The sequence below is a fragment of the Aureococcus anophagefferens genome, assembly GCF_000186865.1.
Source record: "Aureococcus anophagefferens unplaced genomic scaffold AURANscaffold_2, whole genome shotgun sequence".
Taxonomy (NCBI): domain Eukaryota; class Pelagophyceae; order Pelagomonadales; family Pelagomonadaceae; genus Aureococcus; species Aureococcus anophagefferens.
Genome location: NW_008705562.1, coordinates 2,220,388 through 2,235,239, shown reverse-complemented (window position 1 = coordinate 2,235,239; position 14,852 = coordinate 2,220,388). Strand labels below are relative to the sequence as shown.

Genomic DNA, 14,852 nt, shown 5'->3' with positions numbered 1-14,852 from the left:
CCGGGAGCGACCGGCCGCCCGCCGCGGCGCGCGACATGCCCGAGACGTCGAGGAGCACCGCGGCGGCCTCGTCCTCGAAGGTCGAGCCGTCGGCGTAGTCGGGGTCCGGCGCCGGGCTCGGCGCGCGCGCGCCGCCGCGCGCCGCCGCGCCGCTCTCCCGCTCGGACATCGACGCGGCCGAACCGAGGACCTCCGCGGCCTCGGCCAACAACCTGCGCGCGGTGGCGGGTCGCGCGGGCGTCGAAGGGCCGCCGGGAACGACGCCGGCGACGCGCAGATCCATGGCGCCGTCGTCGTCCGACTCGCCCGAGCCGCCGCCGCCGCCGCCGCCGTCCCGCCGGCGGGAGCGCGCCCGGCGTTTACGACGAGCTCCTGCGTCGTCGTCGAAGGCCGGCACGCGGCTCCGCAGATACGCGTCGATCTCCGCGTCGCGCGCGGCCTCGGCCGCCGCGGACGACGACGCGGTCGGCAGCGCCGGCGCGGGCCGCGGCGCGCGGGGCTCGCCGGCGGGCGCCGCGCGCTTCCGCGATGATGCGTGCCGCGAGGACCGCGCTCCGTCGATGGTGTGTGCGAGCGGGCTGGGTGCTGTCGAAGGCACCAACGCGTCCGCCATGGCTCGGTTCGCGAACGATGCGCCCGCCGCCGCCGCCTCGGGCCGGCTTAGCTTTGTTGCAGTGTATAATTCAGGCGCGAGCATATGACGCCGAGAGGTGGTGATTCCGCGCGCCGATGGGCCGCCTCCAGGCAGCCCCGAACGCCAAAATGCCCTCGGGCATGCTCCAAAAAATACAACTTTTCGAGCTTTTATTTGCAGAAGGGCAACGATGAAAAGCAACATTGCAAAGTAAATAGGTAACGGAGTCGTTGTTTACGGCATCACGAGCTCAATTGTGGCAAATCGAGCTCTCTCGCATGCGGCCGACGCTCCGCTACCTCGCGACAGCGCCGCTCTTGTCCCGCGCTTTCGCGAGCATGGCTCCGTCCGTCTCCAAGACCATGGCGGCGACGGACGCGCCGGTCATCGTGAACATGCAGCGCCTGACGCGCGGCAAGGACGTGGCGTCGCTGGCGCAAGGCATCGTCCACTGGCTGCCGCCGCCGGCGTCGCTGGAGGCGGCGAAGGCGGCCCTCGACGACCCGGCGACGCACGGCTACGGCGACGACGAGGGGTACCCGGCGCTCGTCGCCGCGCTCGGGAGGAAGTTAGAGGTAAAGAACGCGCTCGCGAACTCGGACGTCATGGTCACGTCCGGCTGCAACCAGGCCTTCGCGAACGTCTGCCTGGCGCTGCTCGACGCCGGCGACGCGGCGCTGCTCTTCCGGCCCTACTACTTCAACCACCTCATGCAGCTGCAGATGTTGGGAGTGGAAGCGCTGCTCCCGGCGATGACCGACGAGCTCCTCCCCGACGTCGCGGCTCTGACGGCGGCCCTCGACGGCGCCAAGCCTCCCAAGGTCGTCGTGCTGGTGAACCCGGGCAACCCCACGGGCACGATGATCCCGAAGGCGCTCCTCGACGAGGTCGCGGGCCTCTGCGCGGCGCGCGGCGCTTGGCTCGTCGTCGACAACACGTACGAGCTCTTCGCCTACGGCGAGCCCCACGCCTGCGTCGAGGGCGACCACGTGGTCAACCTCTTCTCCTTCTCCAAGGCCTACGGCATGATGGGCTGGCGCGTGGGCTACGTCGCGCACCCGCCCGCGCTCGGGCCCGCCTTGCTCAAGGCGCAGGACACGGTCGCCATCTGCGCGTCCCAGGCGAGCCAGCGCGTCGCGCTGGCGGCGCTGGAGGGCGGCGACGCCTACGTCGCGGACCGCGTCGCGGGCCTCGTCGCGCACCAGAAGCGGGATATACTGGAAGCGCTCGCGCCGCTCGGCGAAAACGCGGTCCGCGGCGGCGACGGCGCCATCTACCTCCTCGTCGCGCTGCCGCGCCACTGCGCCGACGACGAGAAGGTCGTCGAGTGGCTCGTGGACGCCCACGGCGTCGCCGCGATCCCGGGCGCCGCCTGCGGCCTCCCGGGCCACGTCCGCGTCTGCTACGCGAACCTCGAGCCCGCCGCCTACGCCAGGGCCTGCGCGCGCCTCCGCGCCGCGTGCGAGCGGCTCGCGGACCCCGCCTTTACGTTATCTTAGGGGCGCGTCGCCCGTGACCTGCTCGAGCTCGAGGTCCGTCCACCGCTCCTCTTTGGACGCCTCGAGCACGTCGCCCGAGTCGAGCTCGCCTGCGCGGGGACGGGGTCGAGGGCGGCGCGCGGCGGCGGCGCGCGGCGGTCGGCGAACGGGCTCGGTCCTCAGCGATCTTGGTGTGTAAAAAGTGTGGTCGTCACGCAACGCGGTCGAGAGTAGCAAATATTTGGATAACATCATCGGACGGGGTTCGGCGCGCGACGCGGGACGCCGGGCACGCGCCCTCCTCGGCGAAGACGTCGCCGCCGGGGATCTCGACGTCGTCGTCCGAGAGCGCGTCCTCGAGCCAGGCGTCGTCGACGACCTCGTTGATCTTCCGCCACTTGCAGATGGACTTGGCGTAGTTGCTGTCGGACATGGTCGGCCGGGTGCGACCTACGACGTTTCTCGCGTGAACGATCGCCTCCGTCGTGCCCCGCGGCGTCGCCGCGCCGCGCGCGCGGAAGATCCGGGCGCGTGGACGCTGCGTCGCGCAAGGCGGCGCGCGACTTGGTGCGGGCGTCGCCGCCGTGCGCGGCGCAAGTGGCTGTGGCAAGGCCTCGCGAGCTTGGCCGGGGTGGTCGCGAGCCCTGTCGCGAGCTGCCCGCGGCCGCCGTAGGCCTCGCCGTCTGAGCTCGAGGTCGTCGGTCGCAGACTCGCAGCTCCTCTCAGCACGTGCGTACGCGAGGCGTTACGTTTCTTGGGAGGGGTCCGGGCCTCGCGAAGCCGGCGGCGCGGCGCGCGCGCCGGGCGGGCGTCGCGGTTCCTTCACGCGCCCTCGGTCTTGGTCTCCTCCTTGGTCTCCTCCTCTTCGGCCTCGGGCTCCGCGTCCGGCTTCGCCGGGGGCTCGGCGCGCGCGGGCTCCTCGGACTCCGGGAGCGCGGCGGCGGCGGCGTCGAGGCGCGACTCGTACGCGAGCATGGCCGTGATGATGTCGGCCTCGTAGGTGAGCAGGTCCTTGAGGATCGGGACCGTCTCCGGCGTCGAGTCGGCGACGGCGGACGTCAGCGCGGCGATGGCCGCCGCGTTCGTCGCCGCGTAGTCGCCTTTGGCGCCCTCGAGCTTCTTCTCGTTGCGGCGGAGGCGGTCCTCCGCGTCGGCGAGAGCCTTGACCTGGTCCGCGTCGCTCGACTCGTAGAAGGCGTGGCACGTCGCGGGGACGGGCGTGCCCTCGGCCTTGGCCTTGGCCGCGGCGGCCTCGGCGCGCGCCTCGCGGCGCGCCTTCTCCCGCTTCGCCGCCTCGACGGCGCGCGTGAGCCGGGGCACCTTGGACGCGTAGTGGTCCATGTTCTCGCGCTGCTTGGTCCGCGCCTTGGCGACCTTGGCCTTGAGCTTGTGCAGGTCCGTCGCGTAGTTGAGGAGGCCGCCCACGAGCGCGCGCGACGCCTCCTCGACGGCCGCGGTCGGCGGCGGCTCCGCGGGGTCCTCGCTCGGCGCGGCCCAGGCCGCGAGGGCGTCGACGAGGGCCGGCTCCATGGCCGCGGCGCCCGCCTTCACGGGCGCCGCCGACTTCTCGAGCGCGACGACGGCCTTGGTCCGCGCCGCGACGGACTTGGCCAACGCCTGGACGACGGACGCGTGGCCCCGCACCGCGGCGACGGCCGTGTCGTAGGCCTCGTCCTTCGTCACCTCCTGCGCGCCCACGAGCTCCGAGAGGTAGTCGCTCATGCGGAAGCGCCCGGGCGCGAGGCAGCCGCCGTCCTCGGCGGCCTCGAAGTCGCGCAGACTCGACTCCTTCTCGAGGTCGCCCATCGTATCCAGGGGGGGTGTAGTCGACGCGAGTGACTTTAATGCCTCCCCCGTGGCGGCGTCGGCGTGAATGGTCGTCTGAGGCGGAATCGGATTTCCACGATCTTGCCTCAAAAATCGTCGATTCAGTCGGACGCCTCCCGCCGACTCCGCCGGGATCCGCTCGACCCCCCTGCCGCGGCGCCCTCCGAGGCGCCTTTACCCCGCCGAAGACAGATCGAAATGGAATGAGTATGATGGAGAGAAGGGTGGTGGGGTGCTTGTGGGGTCGGGCGCGAAGGGCCGCCGGGGGGGCCGCGGCTGCGGCGCCGCCCCGGCCCGGTCGCGTGCCAGCTTCTGGGTGGGGAATCGTGCGTCGGGCGCGGGCCGCTCGGGGTCCCGCGGGGTCCCGGGTGTGTCCTCGCGTCGCGGCCGCAGCCGCGTCTCACGTCGCATGGGCGCGCCCGCGGCTCCGCGGACCCCCGAAAGGAGGGTCCGCCGGAGCCGGGTGCTTGTCGGGGCGGGCGCGCCCCCCCGCGAGCGTGAGACGGGCGGATCGGTGGCGAGGAGGACGGTGCCGGGACGGGTGGGGACGAGCGGCGTCTCGTGGGTCTTGGGCCGGCGCGCGACGACGCGCCACGCGGGGGGCTGGGCGGCGACGGGCGGGGACGGCGCCGAGTCGCGGGGGGGAGTGAGGTCGACGGGCGGCGGCGGAAGTGTTTTTTTTTTTTTTTTCCTCGCGGCGCCGCGCTCAGACGGCGCCGAGCTCGAGCATGAGCGCGAAGCACATGTAGCACGCGTAGAGGCCGAACATGATGTTGCCGAGCTGGGCCGTGAGCTTCCAGCCGGAGAAGTGGATCGTCGTGATGACGAGGCCCACCATCATGAAGAGCGTGAGGATGGAGACCGTGAGGCCGTCGGAGTTGATCTTCACGGGCCCCTCCGTGACCGCGAAGAGGAACCAGGGCAGAGCGAGGCCGAAGTTGAGGTCGAAGATGTTGGACCCGATGGACGAGCTCACGGCCATGTCGCCGTAGCCGCGCTTCGCCACGGCGACGGAGCTGAGCATGTCCGGCACGGACGTGCCCGCGGCCAAAAGCGTGAGGCCCATGACGGGCTCGGGGATGCCGAGCACGTCGCCGAGCTCCGTCGCCCACCAGACCATGGGGTAGCTCAGCACGGCGACGTAGGAGATGCAGAGGCTGAACGTCACCCAGTACCACTTCTCGTACTTCTCCGTGCCGCAGTCGGGGATCGTGCCGTAAAAAATAATGGACATGGGCAGCATGACGAACCAGTAGGCCATGGCGATGGGCCCGTCGCCCGTGGGGCAGGTGAAGACCTCGCCCCAGCTCCCCGGCGCGCCGCCCTCGTCGTCGTCGTCGTCGTCGCCGCCGGAGTCGCCGCCGCCGGAGCCGCCGCCGCCGGAGCCGCCGTCCTCCTTCTCCTCGCCGCCGCCGTTCGCCGGGGGCTCCTCGGCGTCGCCGTTGGGCGTCGACGGGGCGCCCGCCGTCGCCGGCGCCGCGTCCGCGCCGTTGGCCGCGGGCGTCTCCGGCGGCGCCTCGTCCGCCGGCTCCGCGCCTCCGGGCGTACCGGGCGCCGCGGGCGCCTCCGAGGCCGCCGGGTCCGGCGGCGCGGCGCCCGCGGGCTCGGGCGCGACGGCGCAGTTCGCCGCCGGCGGGCTCTTGACCTTGACGGGGACGCCGTTCTTGTTGATCGTCTTGAGCTTGACGCCCGCGACGATCTTGAGGCCCTTGACGGAGACGTCGGACGGCCGGAGGCCCCGGATCGTTGGCCGGTTCGTGCGCCCGCCGGGCTCCACCAGCTCCTTATTTTTCACGGCGTGGTGCCGGAAGAACTGGTAGATGCGCGCGATGCGGATGAAGCGCGTGACGCGGACGAACTTGAAGAGGCGGAGCGCCTTGATCGCGCCGATGCCTGGGCAGCACAAGGGTGATGCAACGTCGCTTCAACGTGAGTGTTCCTCGCGCGCGCGTTCCGATAAAAGCATCCACGCTTCGAGACCCTTCCGAGAGATGATCGCTCGTCCAAAAATCAGCCGAAACGAGTGGAAAACGGCCGAGATCGGAGCCTTTGAAGTTGGGAATTTCGCTCTCTTTTGCTGCCCTGGCCGATGCCCATGGTGCCGAGGAAGAAGAGCTCGAGGATGATCAAAGCCACGAGGACGCCGTCGAAGGTGTTCAGCGGGTACTTCCAGTACCCAAAAAACCCGTAGGCCGCGATCTTGATGACCATCTCCGTGACGAAGAAGCCCGCGAAGACGTAGTTGAGCACGACGGCCTCGAGCGCCATGGACACGACGTTGGCGACGATGGCGATGTAGACGATGGCGATGAAGGGCGTCGACTCGACCATGGATTGAAGCGCCAGGCACCAGGCCGGCCGCTGGCGCACGTCCTTGGCGAGCTGGCTGCCGACGAAGATCTCGAGGAACTCGTTCTGCGACATGACCGTGACGTAGCAGCCGTAGCCCACGAGGAGCCCAAAGCCCTCGTACCAGGTCACGCGGCCGTCCACGAGCACGATGACCATGCCGTAGATGCAGGCGCAGTAGCACGCGCAGTCGCGCGCGAGCGGCCACCACGTCAGCGTGAGATTCGGCGCGACGTGCGCGCACGCGGCGATGACGAAGAGCACGTTGAAGACGGCGCTGCCCACGATGGTGCCGAAGCCGATGTCGGACCGCTCGACGAAGACGCCGATGAAGGACGTGCAGAGCTCGGGCGCGGACCCGCCGGCGGCCATGAACGTCGCGCCCGCGACGTCGTTGCTCAGCTTCAGGCCCGTGCAGATGCCCTCGAGGGACGCCTCGAGGTAGACGTCGCAGACGAAGGCGAGGCCGAGGAACATCCAGAGGATGCCCAGGACGTAGAAGAACCAGCCGTAGTAGAGGTTCTGCTTCTTCGTGAGCAGCGGCTTCGGCGGGATCCGCGCGCCGCCGATGATTAGGCCGCCGGTCTCGTCGTCGTCGTCGTCGTCCGCCGTCGCGTTCGCCAGCCGTCGCGCGCCGGGGTCCTCGAGCGCGTCCGCGGCGGCGCCCAGACGCCGCGCGGCCGGCGCGGCCGCCGCGCCCGAAACCGCCGCGGCGCCGGGCGCGGCCCGTCCTATCCTCCCCGCGCCGAAGCCGGCGCCGCGCAGGCCCCGGCCCAGGGAGCCGCCCGTCTTCCCGCAGAGCGCGAGGGAGACGAGGCCGACGAGGACGAGCGCGGCTTGCCGCACGTTGTCGGACCTTCGACGATTTCGTCTGCGGCAGCCCTCGAGGCGCTTCATGTCGCCCGCGGCGCCCTCGGGACCGCCCGCGAGGCGCCGGAGGCCGCGCCGGGAGCCTCGCCCCGGAGCCGCGCGGGGGCCGAGCGCCGGGAGCCTCACCCCGCGAGAAACGGCCGGGAGCCGAGTGGCGGGCGCCTGGGAGCCTGTCGAAACCGACCTCCTTTGTGTGGCTGCCTCCCGTATCATGCGCGTTGCAGGGGCCAAGATTCAGGTTTGCAGCGCCTCGTTAAAAGGCACCGTCGCGCCACCGTCGGCCCCGCGGAATTGGCGTCGCCGGGGCGAATCTTAAGGCGAAGAGCTGACTTGAGCTGAGGGGTTCCGGGGAGGACAAGTTAACCCGCGTTGGTCCAAGCCCTCAGAAACCGACGCGTTTGGACGCGTGGAACAGGCCCTCGAATTTAATTCGAACATTTTTCTAAGAAATTTCTCCATTCGTCCCCGCCAGCACTCTGGAATTTTCCACCGCGCGTCGCCATCGGTAAGATTTTGCTTACTTGGACCACCAACCGCTTCCGACCGCGGGCGCCGTAAGCTCAGCGCGGCCGGTGAATTTAATTGGAGGACCCCGTCTCGTAGTAAGAACAAACGTTTTGGGTTGTTCATTGAAGTAATCATTGAAAACTTCATCGAAATCGTACAAAACTGCATCGTTTCGACCGACGGATAACGCTGCGATGATGTGATGCGCCGGCACCTCGCCGTTTTGCGCCAGGTGGTGCACGAAAAGCGCGCGTGCTGCGCCGGGCAGCGACGACGGGGTTCGTGAGCGCAAAAAATCCTGCTGGCGGCCTTCCGCGGCGAGACTGTCGATCACTGCGACTGCGGGGCGCGCCCCCACTCGATTTTTGCATCCCCGGGTTCATATGCCGTGACAGCTGGCATGGGGCAACTCATCACCTCTCTACGGTCGCCCTGCGACTGAATTAGGTTCGAAACTCCCCCGCGCGCGCGACGACGACGACGACGGCGGCGGCGGCGGCGGCGGCGGCGGCGGCGGCGACGACGACGACGACGACGACCGACCGACCGACCGACCCAGAAAATAGGTGCCAGGAACTAGCCCGGGACCCAGGGGAAGTCACCCGAGGTCCCCCCGAGTACGCCCCAGTCGGTTTGGTTTAAATTTTACCACCCCAGACCCCAAAGCCCGAGTTCACTCGAATCGCCGCGCCCCGCCGGCGACCGAGCGGCCCGGCGCGTCGGGACTCGTGCGGGTTTAGGGGCGAGCGGCGCCGCCGCGGCGCGGGCGCCGCCTAGGAGAACTTGGCCTTGGAGAAGTCCATCTCCGGGTGCTGCTTCATGAACTTCTCGAGGACGTCCTGCTTGCCCTGCTCGTCGGCCGTGGGCTTGCCCATGGCTTTCTGGCGCTGGTCGAACATCATCTTCTCGACGGTCATGCGCGTCTCGCCGTCGAGGTCGCTGAGCTTCGAGTTCTCGGGCTGGACCTTCTGCGTGTTGATCTCCGGGTCGCCGACGACGACGCACTTCCACCAGCTCTGCTTGTCCTCCTTCTGGAGCGCGACGACGACCTCCTTGCCGCCGTCGGCGCCCGGCGCGTCCTCGAGGGTCCAGAAGCAGTCGTCGACGATGACCTTCTTGTGGAGGTCGCCGTCGAGGATCGGCGGCTGGCCTTTGACGCCGATGGTGATGTGGCCCTTGGTGAACTTGACGACGAGGTCCCGGGACTTGGTCGTCGACGGCATGGGCACCTTGAGCTCGAGGTCCGCGAGCTGCTGGGTCCAGACGCCCCAGCCCATGACGCCGCCGTTGCCCGGCGGCGGCGGCTCCTTGTCGTCGTCGTCGTCGTCCTTCGCGTCGCCGCCGCTCGACGGCGCGGCGCCGTCGAGGTCCGCGCCGCCGGCGCCGACCTCGACGACGTCCTTGGGCGGCGCCGGCGCCGGCGCCGCGGGCGCCGCGCTCGCCTCGGCGGCCTTCTTCGCGTCGCGCTTCGCCTTCGCCGCGGCCTTGCGCTCCGCGGCGGCGGCCTCCTCGGCGTCGCGCCGCTTGCGCTTCTCGACGTTCGTCTTGTCCGCGAGGAGCTGGTGCTTCTCGAGCATCTTGAGCACCGTCTGCTTCGCCTTGTCGTCCGTGGCGCCCGTGAAGAAGTCCGTCTTCCGCCGCAGGAAGGAGAAGACCGTGTCGAGGAGCGGGTCGATGCCCTGGCACTGCTGCGCGAACTGCAGCAGCATGCCGTCGAAGCGCTCCTCCTCGAGCATGCCCGACATGGTGTGCGTGTGCGGTGGTGGTGGTGGCGTAAATTCGAACGCGTCCGGTGGCGCTTCGTTCGTGTCTCGTCGGCGAGGCGCTTCGAGCGGGCGCGCGGCCGGGAGAGCTTGCAAACCATCTTGACGGCAACGTCATTAAGTTGATGAGACCCACCGTACGCGTGATTCCACAGTGACCCTACGCCCTTTCGGAACGCTGTCCTCTTCCCCCGGGGGCGACGTTCGGACGCGCCCGGACGTTAGGACGCGCCCGTGCTCGCGCGGAGGGACATGCGCATCTTGAGGGAGGACAGGTTCCCGCCGCCGTTGCCCGCGTTTCCCGGCGGCGGCGGCGCGGCGCGGTGCGGGCTCGGCGCCGTGGCGGGCGTCGCGACGCGCTCGATGCGGCTCACGGTGTTGTTCAGGGGGTCGCTGTGGCTCAGGTCGTCGGACTCGTCCTCGCGGAACTCGGCGAGGAACGGGTCCCCTAAAAGCTCGGCCGCGTGCGCGCGCTTTTCCGGGTCGCGCTCGAAGCAGCGGAGGATGATGCCCCGGAGGGGCAGGGAGAGCGCGTAGGTGTCGATGGGCGGCGGGTCCGTCGTCGACGCGACGTGGTAGAAGAGGGCCATGGGCGTCTTGAAGTTCATGACCTTCCACGGCGGGTGCGTCGTCGCCATCTGCAGTATCACGCCGCCGACGGACCAGACGTCGGACCTCCGGCCGAACTTGTCCTGCTGGAGCACCTCGGGCGCCATGAAGTAGGGCGTGCCGCGCATCGTGAGCTTCATGTCCGCCGTGAGCGTGCCGTCGGCGCCGAGGCGGTGCGACGCGCCAAAGTCCGCGAGCTTCGCGACGCCGCCCTCGTCGACGAGGACGTTGCCGCACTTGATGTCGCGGTGGATGATGTTCGCGGCGTGGAGGTACTCGAGGCCCCGGAGCATGTGGATCGTGTAGCGGCGCACGACGGGCTCGCTGAGCGCGCCGTAGTGCGCGGACAGGCTCGCGAGCGAGCCGCCGGGGACCCACTCCTGGAAGATGTAGAGCTGGAGGTTCGGCTCGTCGACGGCCGCGCCGAGGTAGCGCACGATGTTCGGGTGCTCGAAGCTCCGCATGATCTCGATCTCGCTGCAGAGCGCGCGGAGCTCGCTCTCGGGCTTACTCGGCCGGCCGTCGCGCGGTTGGGGCGGCGCGCCGGCGCCGCCGGGCGCGGACGACGTCGGGATGGCCATCATCTTCACGGCCATGAGCACGCCCGTGGCCTCGTCCATGCACGTGTAGACCGACCCGAAGCTCCCCTGGCCGATGCACTTGCCCAGCTTCCACTGGCCGTCCAGGATGTGCTTCGCCTGGGCGGGAAAAGGGTGCGAAAGTCCCACCTTCAAAGGCTCCTCTCTCGGTCATGTTCCACTCGTTTCGGCTAACTTTTGGACGAGCGATCATCTCTGGGAGCGCGCTCGACGCGTGGATGCTTTTGCCGGCACGCGCGCGAGCGGAACGCTCAGGTTGAAGCGAACTTGAATCACTCGTTTCCCGCCCCGTGCTTCGCCGTGTGCGCGCGGCCGCGGCTGCCCCTCTGCCGGCGGCCGTCGACGGCGGACGCCAGGAGCTCCTTCGTCTCCGACGACAGGCGCGGCGGCTCGCGCGCCGAGCCCGGCGGCAGCGGCGGCGGCGTGTCCGCGGACGGCCGCGGCGCCGCGGCGCCGGGCGTCCGCGCGCGCCGCGGCGCCGGCAGGCCCGGCGCGAGGGGCGTGCCCGGCGGGAGCGCCGCGCCGGGCCGGCCGCCGGCGGCGGGCGTCGCCGCGCGCCGCGCCGCACCCGCGGCGTCGCCGCGCCGCGGCGGCGGCGGCGGCGCGACGGCGTCGAGCGACATCGACGCGACGGACGCGAGGTTCACGCCGCCTGAGAGGACGCGCCGGCGTCGTCGCCAAAAAGAAAACCACGGGGGACGCGGCCGCCGCGCCGCCGCCGTCGCTGTCGTCGTCGAGCTCGAAGTCGTCGTCGTCGTAGTCGTCGTCGTAGGCCTCGTCCGCCGGCGGCTTTTGCAGGTCGACGCGGAGCAGCGACAGCGACGCGCGGAGGCTGCTCGCGAAGGACGACGACTCCTCGCGGCCGCGCTTCGCGCCGGACTTGGCGCGCGCCTCGCGCGAGATGCCCAGGATCGACCGCAGGAGCATGAGCGACCCGGGCGACAGGCGCCAGCCCGCGAGCGCGGCGTCGTCCGCGAGCAGCGCGTCGATGGAGCCGCCGCCGGCCCAGTGGGCGTTCATCTTCGCGATGAGCCGCGGCACCTCGGGCCCCGGCATGCCCGCGTCGACGAGGAGCTGCCCGAGCTCGCCGTCGTCGATGCCTGCGCGCGCGGCGGCCGCGCGTCGTCGGTCCGCGACGCGCGACGCGGCGGCGGCGCGCGACGCGGCGCGCGAGGGGGCCGGGCTGCGGCGGGCGCGCGGCGGGGGGCGCACCGATGACGGCCAAGTTACTCGTGTTCATCGGCCGCGCAGAAGGGTTATATCGATCCGCCCCCCATCGGCCCCGGGGGAGCACTCCAACGTTGGGCAGCATAGACCGCACGGAGCGGGGCAGCGTCGGCCGCGGGAGATGTTGAGGTCCGCGAGCTCGAGAGCTCGACGCGAGATGCTTGGCCTGCGTCTCGCGGCGCTCGCGTAGCGCGCCGGCTCTCATCCCAGTCCTGCGCCGCGCCATGGCCGAGGACAGCGACGACGAGATCGCCAAGGAGGCGCGGCGGCGCGTGTCGCGGCACCGCGGGCCCGGCGCGAGCTCCGTGGCGCCCAAGGTCGAGAAGCTGCTGGGCCTGCGGCCGTCGAGCGAGGCGCAGCTCGAGCTGCTGCAGGGCGAGGACGCGGCGCTGCGCGAGCTCGAGGCGCTGCGCTGCGTCTTCTGCCGGAGCTACCACGGGCGGGGCGCGTGGGACGAGCCCGAGGGCGCCGAGGCCGAGGGCGAGGGCGGCGAGCTTTGCGACGACTGCGCGTCCGAGTCGAGCGAGCGGTCGCCCTGGGCCGGCGACGCGGGGAGCGTCGAGCCGACGTGGCGGCTCCGCGAGCGCATGAAGACCGTGTCCGTCGCGCTCGTGCTCTGCCTCAACATCGGCACGGACCCGCCCGACGCCGTCGCGGCGAGCCCGCGCGCGCGGCGCGAGTGCTGGCTCGAGCCCTTCGCCGGGCCGAGCCGCCAGAAGGCTTTGGAGACCATCGGCGCGGCGCTCCAGGCCCAGTACGAGCGCTGGCAGAGCCGCGCGCGCTACCGGCAGCTTTTAGACCCGACGGCCGACGAGCTCCGGCGGCTCTGCGCGGCGCTCCGGCGGTCCGCGCGCGGCGACCGCGTGCTCGTGCACCTCAACGGCCACGGCGTGCCGCGGCCCACGGCGAACGGCGAGGTCTGGGTCTTCAACAAGAACTACACGCAGTACATCCCCCTCTCCGTCTACGAGCTCCGGTCCGTCGTCCGCGGCCCCGCGGTCTACGTGCTCGACTGCGGCGGCGCGGGCGTCCTCCTGCCCCACTTCACGGCGCCCATGCCCCGGCACCACGACCGACCGCCGGGCGACAAGGCCCCGGACGACCAGATGGGCGGCGACGAGTGCATCGTGCTCGCGCCGTGCGGCGCGGACGAGGCGCTGCCGTCGGACCCGGGCCTCCCCGCGGACCTCTTCACGGCGTGCCTCACGACGCCCATCGCCGTCGCCCTGCGGGCCTTCGGGGCGCGGGGGCGGCGGGGCGGGCCGCCGGGCGGGGGCGACGCGGCGGACGTGCCCGGCCGCCTCGGCGACCGGAAGACGCCGCTGGGCGAGCTCAACTGGATCTTCACGGCCGTGACGGACACGATCGCCTGGAACGTGCTGCCCGCGCCGCTCTTCCAGCGTTTGTTTCGCCAGGACCTGCTCCTGGCGTCGCTCTTCCGCAACTTTCTGTTAGCGGAGCGCGTGCTCAAGGCCCACGGCTGCACGCCGGCGACGGTGCCGCCGCTCCCGCCGACGGCGGACCACCCGCTCTGGGCCGCGTGGGACCTCGCGGCCGAGGGCTGCCTCGCGCAGCTCGCCGTCGGCGCGGGGCCGTCGCCCGCGCCGGCGCCGCCGCCGGCGCCGGGGCCGGCGCCGCCGCCCGCGGGCGACGGCGCGGCGCCGCGGACGCCGCCGCGCGACGGCGCGGCCGCCGCGGCGGCCGCGGCGCCCGCGGCGCCGCCGGGCGCCGAGGTGTGCGACGGCGCGACGGCCTACGGCGCGCTCCGGGGCCTGCGGGGCCTGGCGACGCTGCGCGAGGCGCCGCCGCGGCCCCTCGAGCCGTCGCCGTTCTTCGAGGAGCAGCTCACGGCGTTCGAGGCAGGGCAGCAAAAGGGTGCGAAATTCCCAACTTCAAAGGCTCCTATCTCGGTCGTTTTCCGCTCGTTTCGGCTGATTTTTGGACGAGCGATCATCTCTCGGAGCGCTCTCGAAGCGTGGGTGCTGTTTCCGAAACGCGCGCGCGCGGAACACTCACGTTGAAGCGACGTTGAATCACCCTTTTGCTGCCCAGGTTCGAGGTCTGGCTCCGCTTCGGCGCGGCGCGCGGCGCGCTCGCGCGCGACGCGCCGCGGCCCGAGCAGCTGCCCGTCGTGCTCCAGGTGCTGCTGAGCCAGGCGCACCGCGTGCGCGCGCTCGTGCTCCTGCGCCGCTTCCTCGAGCTCGGCCCGCGCGCCGTGAACTTGGCCCTCTGCGTCGGCATCTTCCCCTACGTGCTCAAGCTGCTCCAGTCGCCCGCGCCGGAGCTGCGAAAACCCCTCGTCGCCATCTGGGCGGCGATCCTCGCCTTCGACGCTAGCTGCCGCGGCGACCTCGTCCGCGACGGCGCGCACCTCTACTTCGTGAGCCACCTCGCCGCGCTCGACGGCGCCGAGGTCGGCGACGCCGCGGCGGACCGCGAGCTCGACGAGCAGCGCGCGCTCGCCGCCTTCGTGCTCGCCAACGTCTGCGCCGGCGACCGCGACGCCGCCGACGCCTGCCTCGCGAAGCGCCTCGACGCCATCCCCTGCGACCGCCTCGCGGCCGCGGCCGCGCGCGCGGCCGCGCGGCCCGGCGACCGCGGCGACGAGGGCGCCGCGATCCTGCGGCGCTGGCTCGGCCTCGGCGCCGCGGCGCTCTGCGACGGGTCGCCGCGGGCGCGCCGCGCCGCGCGCAGGCCGCCGGCCCGCGGCGGCGAGAGCCTCCTCGACGTCGCGCGGCGCGTCGCCGCCGACGACGGCGACGCCGCGGCGCGCGCGTGCGCGCTCGCGGCCGTCGCGGCGCTCTTCTTCGAGGCGGGCGACGACGTCGACGCCGCCGACGACGACGAGGGGCGCGACGACGGCGCCGAGAACGGCGGCGCCGGCGGCGACGCCGCGGCGCCGACGCTGCTCCGCGACGCGCGGCGCGTGGCGCGCGACGCGCGGCTCGCGGCGGACGCGTGCGGCCGCGCGGCGCGCGACGCGTCGCCC

General features: G+C 71.8%; 6 protein-coding genes across 6 annotated transcripts; 2 read left to right on the top strand and 4 right to left on the bottom strand.

Annotated features, from left to right (window-relative positions):
• Positions 1 to 1,029: 1,029 nt before the first annotated feature.
• On the top strand, positions 1,030 to 2,133 carry AURANDRAFT_58651 (hypothetical protein; the record flags this gene model as incomplete). The annotated part of the gene is made up of 1 exon (XM_009035099.1): positions 1,030 to 2,133. One exon carries the CDS (start codon positions 1,030 to 1,032, stop codon positions 2,131 to 2,133), a length of 1,104 nt encoding a protein of 367 aa, XP_009033347.1.
• A 710-nt stretch (positions 2,134 to 2,843) lies between these two features.
• AURANDRAFT_70713 (expressed protein) lies at positions 2,844 to 4,011 on the bottom strand (the record flags this gene model as incomplete). The annotated part of the gene is made up of 1 exon (XM_009034861.1): positions 2,844 to 4,011. A coding segment is annotated over one exon (1,154 nt), but the record flags the coding sequence as incomplete, so codon positions are not given.
• A 646-nt stretch (positions 4,012 to 4,657) lies between these two features.
• On the bottom strand, positions 4,658 to 6,837 carry AURANDRAFT_955 (hypothetical protein; the record flags this gene model as incomplete). The annotated part of the gene is made up of 2 exons (XM_009034567.1): positions 4,658 to 5,647; positions 6,334 to 6,837. Coding segments are annotated over 2 exons (1,494 nt in total), but the record flags the coding sequence as incomplete, so codon positions are not given.
• Positions 6,838 to 8,438: 1,601 nt separating this feature from the next.
• AURANDRAFT_19692 (hypothetical protein) lies at positions 8,439 to 9,401 on the bottom strand (the record flags this gene model as incomplete). Its single annotated transcript, XM_009034860.1, has 1 exon — positions 8,439 to 9,401. One exon carries the CDS (start codon positions 9,399 to 9,401, stop codon positions 8,439 to 8,441), a length of 963 nt encoding a protein of 320 aa, XP_009033108.1.
• A 248-nt stretch (positions 9,402 to 9,649) lies between these two features.
• Positions 9,650 to 10,714, bottom strand: AURANDRAFT_20677 (hypothetical protein; the record flags this gene model as incomplete). The annotated part of the gene is made up of 1 exon (XM_009034859.1): positions 9,650 to 10,714. A coding segment is annotated over one exon (1,065 nt), but the record flags the coding sequence as incomplete, so codon positions are not given.
• Positions 10,715 to 12,417: 1,703 nt separating this feature from the next.
• AURANDRAFT_3291 (hypothetical protein) lies at positions 12,418 to 13,398 on the top strand (the record flags this gene model as incomplete). Its single annotated transcript, XM_009034580.1, has 1 exon — positions 12,418 to 13,398. A coding segment is annotated over one exon (981 nt), but the record flags the coding sequence as incomplete, so codon positions are not given.
• Between the last annotated feature and the right edge of the window lie 1,454 nt (positions 13,399 to 14,852).